Source organism: Spea bombifrons, chromosome 10 (genome assembly GCF_027358695.1).
Source record: "Spea bombifrons isolate aSpeBom1 chromosome 10, aSpeBom1.2.pri, whole genome shotgun sequence".
NCBI lineage: Eukaryota > Metazoa > Chordata > Amphibia > Anura > Pelobatidae > Spea > Spea bombifrons.
The window spans coordinates 3,079,420-3,090,980 of record NC_071096.1 but is presented as its reverse complement, the minus strand read 5'-3'; the positions used below and the strand labels follow the sequence as shown (position 1 = coordinate 3,090,980).

The window sequence follows — 11,561 nt, the reverse complement described above, 5'->3', positions numbered from 1 at the left end:
ATTTATATTCTATACATTAACCTTCAAAGGTTAGAAATGGCCTTGTTTTTTGAAAGAAAAGAAGATTTTGCCCATTAAAATAATATGAAAAAGATGCTGTGAATGACTATTGTAACTGAAAACGGCTGATTATTATTGGAATCGCTTCATAGGCGTACAGAGGCCCTTTATCACTCCCATCACTCCTGTGCTCCAATGGCCCTTTATCACTCCCATCCCTCCTGTGTTCCAATGGCCCTTTATCACTCCCATCACTCCTGTGTTCCAATGGCCCTTTATCACTCCCATCACTCCTGTGTTCCAATGGCCCTTTATCACTCCCATCACTCCTGTGTTCCAATGGCCCTTTATCACTCCCATCACTCCTGTGTTCCAATGGCCCTTTATCACTCCCATCACTCCTGTGCTCCAATGGCCCTTTATCACTCCCATCACTCCTGTGCTCCAATGGCCCTTTATCACTCCCATCACTCCTGTGTTCCAATGGCCCTTTATCACTCCCATCACTCCTGTGTTCCAATGGCCCTTTATCACTCCCATCACTCCTGTGTTCCAATGGCCCTTTATCACTCCCATCACTCCTGTGTTCCAATGGCCCTTTATCACTCCCATCACTCCTGTGTTCCAATGGCCCTTTATCACTCCCATCACTCCTGTGTTCCAATGGCACGTTGTGTTGGCTGATCCAAGTTTAAGTTTAAAAGGTTAATTGATGGTTAGAAAACCCTTTTTGTAATTATGTAACAGACAGAAATCTCCTTGTTTTTCCAGGAAAACAGCTGAGTGACCCCAAACCTTTGAACGGTGCCGTATATATATATATACAGTATATAGTGTGTGTTTTTTACACTTTTACATTAGAGTTTTCAGGTTTTCTGGCTTTGATTCAAGAGTTTATTTGATCTTTGTACTTTTTCAGCTGCAAATCAAAAAAAACAAACTCAAAGTCCGCAGACACAACACAAGAGAACACATTGAGTGCCGGCTGGGTGTGTGGATTCACCGGCTGAGATAAAATATAAAATGCCCGTGTATTCATGTCGGACATTCTTAGCCCCCAAACTCACGTGATATACATAGAATGCATCGCTACTCAGTTACTTCCCAAAACAAACACTCCCTCTTACACACACACTTACACCCTATAGCTACACACTCATGCTAACACACACACTTACACACTCATGCTAACACACACACACTTACACACTCATGCTAACACACACACTTACACACTCATGCTAACACACACATTCTCTGTAACATACACACACAGTCACTCACCTCACCCCCTTACCTTCTGAGGGCTTCTTGCAGGTGCGTATTCACTGTGGTGACCCCACCATGATTCCTGCCTCAGATCCATTGCAAACCGTTACGGCCCTAGATGGACAGCGTCAAGACAAGTCCCAGAGCAGGCAGCCGACTGGGAAATTTCCAGGTATCCCAGTAGGCGGGTCCGGCCCCAATCTCAGGGTCTCCGGGGCAGATTCTGCAGGTCACACAGTCTGACTCCTTCCTATCCCCCCCCCCCGTGATTATATATAAGCCTCCCAGTTGGTGCTTTTGCTCCCAGTATGTTATGGTTTATATCCCTGCTTGAATGCAGCTGACTCTATTAAGTGTATCCGTAAATAATGACAAGTCAAGGTGTCCACGAGGGCCGGTATTAGGGCAGTCACTACATAGAGTCTTCACGACTATTTAGAAAGCTCCGGTTACGATCGTGTAATTATGTATCCATGCTGTTATTTAATCTGTGCTATGGATACATTGTCGCTTTATGAACGTTGGCCATAGAGGGGTCTTTCTCTAACACACTGGATGACCCCCTTTTATTCCGGCATTCGGAGAATCCCTCTGTTTAGCCGATCAGATGATTGGATTTGACGCGCGGCTGAACCCTTTCTCAGCCGTAGGATCCCCGCTTTATGGCTTCTAACGGGAATGTTAGTTTTGCTCTTTTATTGAGGGAGACAAATAACCCAAGGAAGTGATTTTAGGCTCCTCTGCGCTGCTTAGCTTGCAGTCGGCCAGGGTTTCCAGCGAGACTCGTGATGCTTTGTGTTCTTATACAGAGCCCCGGGGGGATTAATACACAGTCGTCTCATCACGCGGACAGACAGCTTGGTCTCGGCCTTTGTTCCTGGGAAGCGGCACGAAGAACGCATCTTGATGCCGCTCATCGTATCTATAATCCCATCACACTTAGTAAAATACACCACACCTCACATACGAATGATTATCGCGTGTAACAGAAATACCTTGACCTAAGTGTGATGAGAGTTGATATTAAGAAATCTACATAATCTATGGGTTTAATCTCCTGGGATCTGTCCAGCACTCGATATTAAAATGATTTTTGATGATGTCATCAGTACACGCTATCTGTGTCTAACACCTTTGATGATAATGACATCACGTGCAGAATTGTGTAATATCCCCTGCATTTCACGTGGACAGCTGCAGATCGTGGGTGAGTAAAGAAGGTGAGGACGAGACGCTTGGAGATTATTCATGGCTGACCCCTGGTGGACACCGATGTCTGCAGCCGCTTCCACCGGGGCAGTACGTGGCTCGTGTTTCTATGGACCGGGACAGCATGTCTGCAGCCGTGTTTTAGTCACGCGTGTTGTAACATAGACATGTCCCCACATTTTGCATTCAGAGTCTGATCAGCCTGATGCAAAGTGCCAGGTGCCCAACCCAGGGGCAATTGTTCCCATTGCCTTCCTGCCCTGCTCCAGGGCTGTTACCACCATTTGCTTTATTCCTGCATATTTTATTAAAAACTATTATTATACAATATCTTGCTCTAATCTTTAGGATGCAGCCATGTTCTTGGAGACCACCTAAAATAGCTCTTATGTAGTAGAACTCGCTTTCTGTAGGTAGATTTGTGTCACATGAGACAAAAGCAAATAGAGAACCAGGCACAAGAGTCTCTATATGGTCTTATTCCTGGCTTACGGGGCATGGTTTTCATGGCATTCAACAGATATCTTAATGCTGGACTGACGTAAGACGGCCCCTATGTAACTGCGCTGAAACCAGGACACGACGGTTCTTGTCTAATACGCTTGTTGGTACATGCTCTAGTGTTCAGAACTCTCGCAATCCAAGGCCAATCCCTGCCGATCTCCCTGGCAACCAGAGAGTGGGTTAGTGTTGCCATGTGATCAGAAACAACCAATGAGAGTTGTGTGACTGGTGATCGCTGTCACCGCGGTCACGTGACGGATTCCTGCCTGTGAGCGATCGCCCTGGGACCGGCCGAGCGAGGCAGGAGGTTTGGCCTTTGTCGGGCTCCGTACGCAGCTCTGAAGGAAGGAAAGAGGAAGCGGTGAGCGGGGACGCCCTGGGAGCATGGAGCCGCTTCGTGTGTGCGGGTGACCGGAGCGGTGCGTGACTGGGGGTCCTGGGCCAGGCGGGGGTCACCGTGCCCACAGTGTCTTATATTCGCAGACTCCATATTACACAATAAGTAACGTACATTACACACACACACCGGGCACCGTCAGCCATATATACCCTGCAGGCGCTACCACGCACCATGTATTGTTTAAATCCCAGAAATTCACATAAAATTGATTTTTTAATGGAATCCAAAGATTTGTGTTTAATTGTCCATTCATTGCTCGTCTGGTGAGTGCGTTTCTGGGGTGTTTACTAGACATACATCATCCATACATCTGCGGGTCAGCAGCCGTGTTACCGGGGTGCGGGGGCTTCGCTGTGGGTAGTAAATGTATAGATTGGCTCCTGTAATTGTGGGGGGCGTTTGATCCAAAACCCACGTCCGAATCGCCTGTGTTTCGAGCTGTGCTCGGATCGCAGGCTTTTCTTATTCCGTAGCGCGTTTATACATTTTAGTAACTGCCCAAAGTATGTTTTTACCCGATCTAGCGGGTAAAGGGTTAATGCGTACAAACCTTCACGCAGGAACGTTGCCTTTTTAAACCCAGATCCGTCACGATAACCTATAAAACGTTTACTCGCTCCCCGTATCCGGCTGGGCGTTCAGCGCAGCAACCAGGGGAAGTAAAAGAACAATTACAATTTTCTCCTAATAAATTAGGGCCGTGCAATATAATGCGGCAAACACTTTTCATTTATTTTTTAATTTTAAAGCTTTATTGTATTTATCCGTCTCCCGCTGCCGTGTCGGATAGATATGGACGAGTCTAAACCGATCTGCAGTAATCCCCCCTAGCATCTGGAAGGTACCGGTGTTGCCGCTGCTTATGATCTGAGTCATCAGATTATCCGCCGCGTGTCCCGGCTGTCTGCTCCTGTCCGTTAAAGAGAGGGGTGCAGGCCGCGTCCCCCCCCCCCGTGGCAGGCGGCGTCCCCCCCCCCCGTGGCAGGCGGCGTGCCCCCCTCTTGCGTGATGGGAATATTTGCCAACAACGTTTGCCTTTAATGATTTTCCTTTCTTTTTATGGTTTTTGGGAATTACCCGGAGAATCTGTGCCTATAGCACTAAAAGTAAATTCCATATCCATACGCCGGGTTTATCGTTACAGCGCCCACCTCCTCTGATGTCATGGCCACGTCATCCGAAGAAGTGTTACTCATCGTGAAAAAGGTGCGTCAGAAGAAGCAGGATGGGGCTCTCTACCTCATGGCGGAAAGGGTCGCCTGGGCGCCCGAAGGCAAGGACAGGTTCACCGTGAGCCACATGTACGGAGATATTAAGTGTAAGTCTCTAAAGCGCTTGTGCTTCTGAGTATGATGATGTAAGAGTGATGTCAAATCTCCAGCCAATGAGGTTCGTTAAATGATCCTTTTGCCTAAAGCAGTTAACGTTTAGCAAACTTATTTTCCCAGCTTACATCTGTCACTCACGCCCTGTGTATTTTGGGTACAGAACCAACGCTCAAATGTACTGGCATTCTTCATCATTCCTTCGCACGCGCTTTTCTGTAATTCCTCGTCATGTTGCCTTTTGGTCCCTTTCTCGCTTTCTGTCAATGCCTCCCTACCTTCTCTGTTGACTGCGTCCATGTCTCCTTTAGCACAGCTCTGCTTCTTCTTTCTTCCTCTTGATTTCTTTCTTCGTCCGCTGGTATCCGCTCCATCATCCAGGTACTTCCGCAAAAGGGCGCCCTTTTGTGTAAATCCTCCAGGAGGCTAGATTATTGCAGCCAGATTGATGGAGGGTGAATTAAGGATCACTGCGGTAGATCCGTAAACCAAACACGTGGTGAAAACAGTCGGCATGTGATTCTTAATAACCATTTCATTCCAGGTCAGAAAATTAGCCCTGATGGCAAAGCTAAAGTCCAGCTGCAGCTCGTCCTCCACGCGGGAGAAACCACGAATTTCCATTTCTCAAACGAAAGCACAGCAATCAAAGAGCGGGACGCCGTCAAAGAGCTTCTGCAGCAACTGCTCCCCAAATTTAAGAGGAAAGCCAACAAGGAGCTAGAAGAAAAAAACAGGTCAGTAACGAACGGGAAGTAGAGTTCGGGAATCGAGACGGGAGGCAGCAGCCTGGTGAATTATCTTCAAACTCTCTGCTATAGAAAAGCATGTACACCAGGGGTGTCCAACCTGTGGCCCTCCAGCTGCTGCAGGACCACATCTCCCATGCTCCTCAGCCAGCACCTTAGCTGAAAGAGCATTATGGGAGATGTGGTCCTGCAGCAGCTGGAGGGCCGCAGGTTGGACACCCCTGATGTAGACCTTTCTATAATGTCTTCTTTGCGGTTTATTGCACTGGCTACGTGCTCAGGTCCTTCGGTCTCTCTGTACGGATTGTTCAGGACTTCCCTTTGGTCTCTCACGTTTTTCATGTGTTTTCTGAAGGATGCTGAAGGAGGATCCTGTCTTATTCCAACTCTACAAGGACCTTGTGGTGAGTCAGGTGATCAGCGCCGAGGAGTTTTGGGCCAATCGGCTGAGCCTGAACTCGCTGGACAGCTCCGTTTCCAGCAACAAACAAGAAGTGGGCATCTCGGCAGCTTTCCTGGTAAGAGATGTGATGAGACATGCCCCCCCCTACATTGTTATTTACTGGGTTTCGACAGCTGATAACTGAGGTATTTGTTTGCCAAAACATTGGCCGGAGTCCCGCCGTGGCATGGTGTCTCACAACCCACCGAAGGAACGCAAGAGAGCACCTGTGCCACCTCGTTCATCTCTCTGTAGAACCCGTGGTGGGCAGGAATGTTTGCAGAACTATTTATTTTTCTGGATAGTATACAAATATTAACCCTTGCTGGACTTCTTTTGTGTTTTAGGCAGACGTGCGTCCTCAGTCTGATGGTTGCAACGGCTTGAGGTATAACCTGACGTCTGATATCATAGAATCCATATTCCGGACGTACCCTGCAGGTAGGATAAAGACCGGCGTAACGTTGTTTCGGTTCTACCCGGTAGTTTGGCCCGGCACAGTATCCTTGGTTAAGGTTGGCCTTGAAGCCATGGCTAGTAGATATGATTGAGGGACCTTGTCAGAACCTTCTCCCCATTAATCCTGGGCTATTGAAACCTCTCTGGACCGTGGCCATGTGATGATTCTCTCCCTCCCCTTTGCAGTGAAGTTGAAGTACGCAGAGAACGTGCCGCACAACATGACGGAGAAAGAGTTCTGGACGCGCTTTTTCCAGTCCCACTATTTTCACCGAGATCGCCTAAACACCGGAGCTAAAGACCTGTTTGCCGAGTGTGCCAAAATGGATGAGAAAGGTACGGTTCTTGCTGTCGGGGGGTCGGTTTTGCTTGGAACCGAAGGGTTATTTACCGTCTGCTGAGCTGTAGGGTTCAAGCTCATCCTCCACCGCGGTGTTTTGGTCCTCGTAAGGCTCCGTACAGACGCTCGGAGAGACTTTCCTTACCGTCTGGTTTGATGAGCCCGGTTCAGAATCTGCTTGGCTCATCCAAGTAACCTGTTAACCCTTTGTAACAACCATGCTATGGTTTTGTGATTCCCCCCCCATCCAAGCTCTTTGCTGATTTTTTTTTTCTTTGTAGGTTTGAAGTCCATCGTCTCCCAAGGAGTGAGGAACCCGATGCTCGATTTGATGTCTCTGGACGATAAGTGTTTAGATGAGGTGAGAGCGCTTTGCAGGGAAAAAAACTTGGCCTCCCACGCCGTGTTTGTTGGGTGATTATTTGCCCAGAAGCTTTGAACTTAATTAAAAGAAAAAAGGCCTGGGGCAAATTATCGTTACCATCTGGCTTATATTTGCACTTTGTGCACTTGTTTTATTTGGGAACAGGAAGCAAACCAAAGAAGGGTCATTACCTGTTCACAAATATTCCACAAATCTCCCATTTCAGCATTTAAACAGAAATACCGCTTTTCTGTGCTTTCTACCATTATCATTGTATAATTGAAGGGTCTGATCTGCCTGCAAGTCGGATATTTAAATAACCGCTCGCTGGATTCAGTATGTAGAATTCCCACATCGCAGTAAAGTAAATGGGCAGCGCCAGGTCCTGTGAGTGATGGGAGTTGTGTCTCGTTTTGCCTCCCTCAGTAGTTCATGCCGATGATGTCTCCTCACTGTAAGACGTTTGCTTGTTTTCAGGGCTACGGGGTTTCGTCTTTGCCGTCGACATCAAACTTCAGATCCATAAAGGAAAACAGCAACGCTGCCATCATTAAACGCTACAATCACCACAGTGCCCGGGTGCTGGCGGCGGGACTCCGAAAAGAGTAAGAGTTCGTTCCTTGTGGCTACGGCAACAAGACTACGTTATAAATGTCAAGGAGGCAGAGTGGGCAATAGGGGGGCATAAGGCATATCTAGGGGGTAGGGTGGCAAAAGGAGATAAAAACAAAAAATGCATTTTTCTCAATTGTAGTTTTTATTAAATCTGAAAAAATAGTTTAACGTGAATTCATATTTATTAGTAACGTTAATGTTATTTTATTATCTTTCGTAGAGAAGCACAAAATGACCAGAACAGCGAGACGAGCAGCACGGACGGGAACTCCCGCGATTCCGACTTCTTCCAACCCCCGGTCAAAAAGGTAGACTTGGCGGCCGGCGTCTTAATAGAAGCGACTGTTATTCCAGCCGCCCTTGGAAGTTTGGCTTCATATCTGTTAACCCTGCTTTATTTCAGGTGAAGTTACATGAGGCCATAGAGTATGAAGATTTAGGGCACAATAACGGCGTAAAACCCATTTCTCTGAATCTTAAGAAGTCGGATAGGTAAGTCTCGGGGGGGAATAAATCAGTCCATGATGTAATCGAAGCCCAAGCATTGAGGGGGTTAAAGGGCAGTTGTTGCCATCGTAGCTTTAAGTCTAAACTAAATTCATGAATGAAACTCTGTGTAGTCCGTGCTTTTTGTTTGTCTGCCGGCGGGAGAAGGAACTTACTTTAACGCTCTTTGTAGCAGGGATAGCTCGCTAATTATCATTAGAAATAACTCCTATCAGCCGAGAGAGGACATCATTTTATGCAGCAGCTGGCTGAGCGTTATGGGAGTTCTTTCTGGTTTTAGGTTATGATGTTGGGGAGGAAAGAGTTTTGATTACTCTTCACAGATGTCGAGTTCGCTCAGAGGCTAACGTGATACTTGGCGCTTTACGCTCGTGTTTCCGCATCTGTCTTTCAGGTATTGCCACGGTCCGACGCCGGTTCAGTCCCAGCAATATGCAACCAGCCAGGATATTATTAATTCTCTACACGGTATTAAAATGCAAATGGAAAGCTACGTCCCAAGACTAACTCAGGTATGGAATACTCGCTCGTGTTATCCGTCCGTACATGCGCTGTCTGACTCCCAGAGCTGGCCCTGGGGTGCGTTGCCCTGTTGGTGGCTAGCGATGGCCAACCAATGGCTCTCCGGATATATTGTTACCGTAGGCAGCCATAAGGAGATGGTGCATGCGCTGCAATGCTTCATGGACGGAGGATCACAGGAATTGCAGTCGGCAGCAGCTGCTCTCACATATCTGACTGTAGTTAACCCTTTCGCTGCTGTTCTGGTGACGTGCTCCTGTGTAGCATGAAGCTTTGCAGGGTTGATGCATGATGTCTTCCTAACCGTTCCTTCCTTTTCTAACCATTTTAGGTTCTTTCTAGCAGTGCTGCCAGCAGTACGATATCAGCTCTGTCGCCCGGCGGGGCTTTGATGCAAGGTGCGACTCAGCAAGCCATAAATCGTAAGTGTCGCAGGGCATTAATATTTTCTGAACGTTTCAAGTAAAAATACAGACGGCTGTGCTTTCCTGGAGGCAGAGGCTGCGTTCCCAAGCCTGGGATCCGGTACAGCTCTGCTACCAGGGGAGGAGGGGGGGCAGATTTGCAGTCCCAGGAAAGGAGCACCAGGGGCATTTTATACCAGACTTACACTACCGTTCAACAGTTTGGGGTCATCCAGCGCAGACAGGGTTAATGTTTTATATTGTAGCTGGAAACGGCTGATTTTTTTTTTAATGTAATCTCTTCATAGGCGTACAAAAGATACTTTATCACTCCCATCACTCCTGTGTTCCAATGGCCCTTTATCACTCCCATCACTCCTGTGTTCCAATGGCCCTTTATCACTCCCATCACTCCTGTGTTCCAATGGCCCTTTATCACTCCCATCACTCCTGGGTTCCAATGGCCCTTTATCACTCCCATCACTCCTGGGTTCCAATGGCCCTTTATCACTCCCATCACTCCCATCGCTCCTGGGTTCCAATGGCACGTTGGGTTCGCTGATCCAGGTTTAAGTTTAAAAGGCTAATTGATGGTTAGAAAACCCTTTTGTAATTATGTTACAGCCAGAAATTTCCTTCTTTTCCATGAAAACAGATGAGTGACCACAAACCTTTGAGCCGTGGTGTATGTGATGATCGGGTTTGAACGGTTGTGTGCCTTTTAACCAGCCTTTAGTGAATATTATTAGTGAATATTATTAGTGAATACACTCAGTAGCCAAACCAGTGTAAAATCCTCGCCCTGCTGTCGGTAATAAAGCTGCCGTGACGGACGCTCGGAAGGAACGGTAAACATTCTGTGTTTGTTTCAGAATTGGTGCCGAGCGACATCCAGTCTGAGCTGAAGCATCTGTACGTGGCCGTGGGCGAGCTGCTTCGCCATTTCTGGTCGTGCTTCCCTGTAAATACTCCGTTCTTAGACGAAAAGGTAACGTCTTCACCCAGAAAGTACCAAAGCCACCTCCCGGACCCCAATATCTGTCCCTGCGGGGGGCCGACGAACTCTTCTCTTATTTTATATATTTTTTTTTTTGTTACTTTAGGTTATCAAGATGAAGAGTAACTTGGAGAGGTTCCAGGTCACTAAACTGTGTCCGTTCCAGGAGAAAGTCCGAAAGCAGTACCTGAGCACAAACGTAAGCGTCTCGAGTCCGTGTGTCGGGGAGTAACTCGGGCGTTCGTTTTCATAATAAAATACATTATGTATTAGGCATATGACCTTGTAGCAGCCTCCAACCACACACCCTTACTTACACTGTGGTGTAGTGACAGAGTGGTAGATAAGTGGAGCAGCCTCCCAGCAGAAGTGGTAGAGGGTAATACAGTGAGGGGATTAAACATGCATGGGATAGACATACGGCTCCTGAATCTAAGACGAGACCAACGACTGATTAAGGTTTGAGTCTTTACAGCAGGAGAAACGGGCGACTAGACGGGGGCCGAATGGGGCCGACCTGCCGGAAAATGTTTGCCTTTTTTATTCTAATTTTATATATTTTTTATTCTTATTTTAGATAACAAGTCACTTAGAAGAAATGCTACAGACCGCCTACAACAAGTTCCACACGTGGCAGTCCAGGCGCATGCTTAAAAAGACGTGAAGGCTCCCCCCGCGAGCGCTAAAAACAAGAACTCGCAAAATGCATAGATTTTTAAAAAACAAAAATGTAAAAAAAAAAAAAAACTAAAAACCTGGCCGGCGGGCAAAGGGCACGGAGCGTTCCCAGGAGCTACGCGGCGCTGGCGTCCGGCGCGGCCCTCGAGCCCAGCAAGCAAAAGCTGCAACAGGAGCCGAAACACAACGCAGCCCTGGGGCCAAGAAGAAGACGGAGAACGTCGGGTCAGCTCGGTGCGGCCGCTCTGCAGACGTTTAAAAACAAAACAAAAAAAATGCTTTTATGGATTTCATTGTCTGGAAAATGTTGACTCACTTTTTTTTGTTGTTGTTTTTGTTTCTTTTAAATACTTGCAGCACAGGGTATAGAACCGAAAGCTTTCCTGCTGGATCCGGCATCCGTTTCCGGACTCCGGTTTGTGCCTGTTTAGGGTTTTTTTTTGTTTGTTTTTTTTTTTTTTTTTTTTAAAGAGAATTAAAAATAAAGAAAAATGTTACTTTTTTTTTTTTATTTTTTTTTAGAAACAGATGGAAATCTTATTCCCAAAGATTTGTGGACAATTTGCACTGACGGCTGGGGTTACGCCCCATGAGACCCGTATTAACCAATCCAGGTGCTCGCCTGTCTAAAAAAAAATTGTCAGCGAATGAGATCTCTCAATGACACTAATTCCTCCCTTCCCCCCCACCTTATACTTTTATTTGTAAAAAAAAAAAAATCACTATTTTTCACTCTTCAAAAATATTTTTGCTCTATGTTGAATGATTTGGTAATTT

General features: G+C 46.8%; 1 protein-coding gene across 2 annotated transcripts; it reads left to right on the top strand.

Moving 5' to 3' along the window:
- Nucleotides 1–3,263: 3,263 nt before the first annotated feature.
- Nucleotides 3,264–11,060, top strand: GTF2H1 (general transcription factor IIH subunit 1). Of its 2 annotated transcripts, none has more exons than XM_053448668.1 (15): nucleotides 3,264–3,343; nucleotides 4,527–4,700; nucleotides 5,252–5,444; nucleotides 5,812–5,974; nucleotides 6,246–6,339; nucleotides 6,544–6,693; nucleotides 6,979–7,058; nucleotides 7,539–7,666; nucleotides 7,897–7,984; nucleotides 8,080–8,168; nucleotides 8,578–8,695; nucleotides 9,037–9,127; nucleotides 9,982–10,097; nucleotides 10,213–10,305; nucleotides 10,684–11,060. In XM_053448668.1, exons 2-15 carry the CDS (start codon nucleotides 4,547–4,549, stop codon nucleotides 10,768–10,770), a joined length of 1,644 nt encoding a protein of 547 aa, XP_053304643.1. In that variant the 5' UTR covers nucleotides 3,264–3,343; nucleotides 4,527–4,546; the 3' UTR covers nucleotides 10,771–11,060. The 2 variants fall into 2 exon arrangements, with proteins under 2 accessions (XP_053304643.1, XP_053304642.1); XM_053448667.1 differs by having other exon boundaries at nucleotides 3,290–3,401.
- Nucleotides 11,061–11,561: the final 501 nt, after the last annotated feature.